At 46.0% G+C, this 4,113-nt stretch overlaps 1 protein-coding gene across 1 annotated transcript; it reads right to left on the bottom strand.

Moving 5' to 3' along the window:
• Positions 1-1,518: 1,518 nt before the first annotated feature.
• Positions 1,519-2,784, bottom strand: LOC147960187 (uncharacterized). The gene is made up of 2 exons (XM_087533201.1): positions 2,537-2,784; positions 1,519-1,939 (listed from the first exon to the last, which is right to left on the bottom strand). Exons 1-2 carry the CDS (start codon positions 2,782-2,784, stop codon positions 1,519-1,521), a joined length of 669 nt encoding a protein of 222 aa, XP_087389327.1.
• Between the last annotated feature and the right edge of the window lie 1,329 nt (positions 2,785-4,113).

Below are 4,113 nucleotides of genomic sequence, written 5' to 3'. Positions count from 1 at the left end.
TAGAAAGATCTACGACGACATCACGCAATAAAAAGTTGTTGATAAGCGAACGAGCCTAGCTCCATCGAAACACCAGAAGACGGTTTAACCGCACATCGTACTGTAATAATGAAGCAACAGAATATTTTTATTGATGTAGTTCCTTGATTCTTCAGTAACCAAGCATTCGAACACAAGCCGGTGCCCATGCCCCAACTATCAATCCAGGCGGTTGATGACCATGCCCCATAAACCACCCAAGTCCGTCCCTAGACATACGTGTGTCACATCGACACGCCGTGACTCTACATACTACTCACACGTGACCACCGGTGACTTTGATGTTTCACAACATTCCCCCTTTCTGAAACCGTGTGCTGCCGAATGCCACCAACCTACAGAATGAGACTGGCGTGAGTACAAACATGACTCTCTAAATGAGTATTCAAACAAATGCATGTGGTCCCACCGACTCCCGCCGTTAGAGACCTCACACCTGTGCATCCACAATGGTGCCTTACTACCTCAGTATTAGCAAGCAAGCCTCTCTGACCACACCACCATGCATCCAGAGGGTTAAGAGCCAGTAATGCCTCTCAAAGGCCCACACCACTCCATGCCCGTGATGCCAGACACGCGTGACTTTCTAGAGGCTTCACAACTGTGACTCCCTAAATTCGTATTCGGAAGCATGCCTCTGGTATCACACTTTTGAATTTTCGCAACAACAAAAACCCCACTTCTGTGCCTCTTGGGTCTTCACCTCCGTGCCTTCCGTAACTGCATCTACGTGCCTAATGGGTCACGCCACGAGACACTTACATGGTCACGGTACCACGCCCATGTCTCTTCACAAACGTCAGAACAGTGCATCTCTAACCGAGCATTCCAACACATGCCTCTCAGACCACACTATTGTGCACCCACAACGTTGATACCCGTGCATCAAGAAGTCGCAATCCCGTGCCTTGCGTACCTGGATCCAGGTGCCTCTCTCACATGACACTTTCCATGACTCTTACATGCCCCATGACGTCACACAACCTTGACTCACTTCCAAACCGTGACCCTGCAACTATGTATTAGGAGCTCAACTCTGTTACCCCATCCACGTGCCTCCGGCCCCTGAAGTAACACATGCCGGTGACTCTAAAGACTGCAAACCTGTGCCTCTCTAACTGCGTATTCCGGCCCATACCAATCCTGCCACTCCTCTAGAAGACGCGCTTGTGTGGACAACTAAAGTGTACTCAGCGCAAAAAGACTGCTTTGCATTTTGTTGTTTTTAGAGTAAAAAAGCAACATTACTACTTCAAAATCACATGATTGCTGAATAAACATAGTACTTAGTAAGCTAAATAACTTGCTCAATCACATAAACAAACTACAACTTGACATAAGGAAACTTGTTTAACCAGATATAGATGACATTACAAACTCCTTCATTCTAACAGAAGTAAACTACGAACCTGATACAATAGGAAGGACAAGCATAAACACAAGCAACTCCACGACCAGTTTTCTATGTTTTCGTCGTCACTAGTATACGTAGTAAGGATCGTCATAATTCTTCTCTGCCTCTTTTGCACTCTCCAGACCTTCTCTGATGTTTTCAATTCTCTTCCACGACTCGTAGGTTGCGTACGCATCTATCGTTGCATACTCAATGAGGTAATTTGGCAGTGGGCTAATCCCCCACAATTTATGGTCTTCAACTCTATTGATCTTATCCTTCATCTGTTTGTAGAATGGGTGGATCACGCTACCTGCAACATCAGCCAAAGAGTGGTACCTCTTTCTTCCCTTGAAAGGAACTCTCCATTTGCGCTGGATGTTGACGTACTTGTCGGGGTTGATCTCCAAACCAGAACTTCGCAGCATCTCTTTCTCACCTTCAATACTGAAGCTGGCAAAGGTGTAGAACCTGTCCTCCTTCAGGAACGGGCGCAGGCTCTTGGGCCTGCAGGGGGATGGCACATTTAAGGTCGATTCATCAAGTATCGATCAAGTACATGCTTATATAGTACGTATAATTCATGGACGAAAACATTTCAGAAACTGCTATGCAGAGTTCAGAAATAAAATACAAGCACAACATGTTATTTTTATTTTTGGAATTTACACTTGAACCAATTACCTATCCACTTCTTAGCCACGTTAACACATCAATTCAAGAAACTGAACTACACTAGAACATGAAATATGGAAAATACACTAGAACAGAAAATACGCTAGAACATCGAGTTTAGAAAATAATCTCGTACATCAAACCCATAAATTAATCTAGTGCATCAAATACATGAACTGATCTGGTGAGTCAAGTTCAAAATCTATTGTGCTGCATCTACTTCAGAAACTTCACTGATACATCAACTCAATAAGCCAATCTAATCAAATTTCCGGGTGAAAAGATAATTAAACAGAAGCACGGAGAGGTTGAAACTATAGGATGGTTCACCATTTTGTTGCCGCGGTGATGTGATATACCAAACAGAGTTCCTCCATGCATAACTATAGAACCGCTGCCCTCTGCGGAGGTTGGTCCTCCCTGGTATACTCGACATCAACGCCGATGTAGTGAGGGTACAAGCCACAGACCCTCTTCAGGATCCTGCTGATCATCTTGTCGGCTTCCTCAGGATTGCTGGTGCATACGACATCCAGCTTTTCCTTGCCGTGGATGTCAACCTCCTTGAGGTGCACTTTGTTGTCGTGCTTCTGACCGGGGACCTGAACGTCGTCGACCTCCGTGCTCTGGTCGGACGTCTCACCACGGGGACGCTTGGCAGATGGTTCCTCCGCCATTATGCTCCTCCAGCGATGGCCGCCTTCACACAGAGATTGTGAGGAGATGCTAGTTGAGATGGAACAACAATAGTGTTTTCGGAATTGAGTGGCTATGGAAGCACAGTTACCCTTTTCTACCAAGGTCTAGGTCATGGAGGAGGCGGTTGGACGCGGCCTCGTCGTGGTAGAGAGGGCGGAAGACATGCGCTCGTCATTGCTGTGCATCGAGGCAACCGCCGAGTGGCAATGCTCGTGGTTGGCGGGAAAAAGCAACTGTCAAATCGTCCGATTAAGCATGTAACAAATGTTATTGCTCACACCTTTCCCGGTGCACGCCGCTACTACCACACGACCAATGCTGCACAGACTTCACACATGTGGACCCACAACCCATACTCTCTGAGTACTATTCGCACCGATGCCTCTACTACCAAACTTCCCAACGCATCACTCTCACATGCCCGTGGCGACACACGCTCGTAACTCTAAAGACTTCACAACCGTGACTCTCTGAGTAAGTCTTCAGATGCATGCCCCTGCCACCACATATTTGTGCACAGAGTTGATACCAGTGCCTCTAAAATTCCAACGTCGGTGCTTGTAGAGCCTGATGTTCCCTGCCTCACACGTCTACTAAGATGCAATAGCGAAAAAAAACAGGTGACACAAATCTTGATACTAAAATCAGACCGTCGAAGATTACATACGGTTCCATCATTTCCATTTATCCCACCTCCACTACTCTCTTCCTTCCTCTCTTCCACAGCAAAATCTCGAAACATTCCACAGTCACAGAAGATCTCCTCATAGGTTCATTACACCAAATTCAAAGTAGAGTTCCCCTCGCAAAACAACCGCCACCACGCTTCGCCAACCACATACCCACTTCGAGATACACACCGTCAAACGATGCGCCCAACAACACAAAGTACCCACCCGATGACGACGAAGCAAAGACTTCAACACCGCCGGCAGAGATTACAAAAAAAACGAACAGACAGAATCGATCGATGGAAGCGAGAAGCCGAACACAAGCAATCGAATGTAAATAACAATCTATCCCATTACATTCCATTCTCTAGGGACAACAACCCTATCCACCACAAAAAACAGAGTTTTGCACTATCCAAAATCAACTTGTCTCAAAAATTGAAGTACCGTACACACGACATTTAATAGAAATGCTACTGCTCCCCGCTGTGGAATTTTCACCACACGAAATGTGCTTAAAACTACTACACCTGCCACTTCACTAACTATAGTACCTCAAATGATCCAAATACTTCGAGCATACTGAGAGCTCAAACTTGGTAATTACACCAGATTTTCTCTGCCCGTTGTCCCTTG

Source organism: Triticum urartu, chromosome 7A (genome assembly GCF_056163025.1).
Source record: "Triticum urartu cultivar PI428250 chromosome 7A, HENAU_Tu73, whole genome shotgun sequence".
NCBI lineage: Eukaryota > Viridiplantae > Streptophyta > Magnoliopsida > Poales > Poaceae > Triticum > Triticum urartu.
Note: the sequence above shows the minus strand (reverse complement) of the source record. Positions and strands in the feature narration are given on the sequence as shown.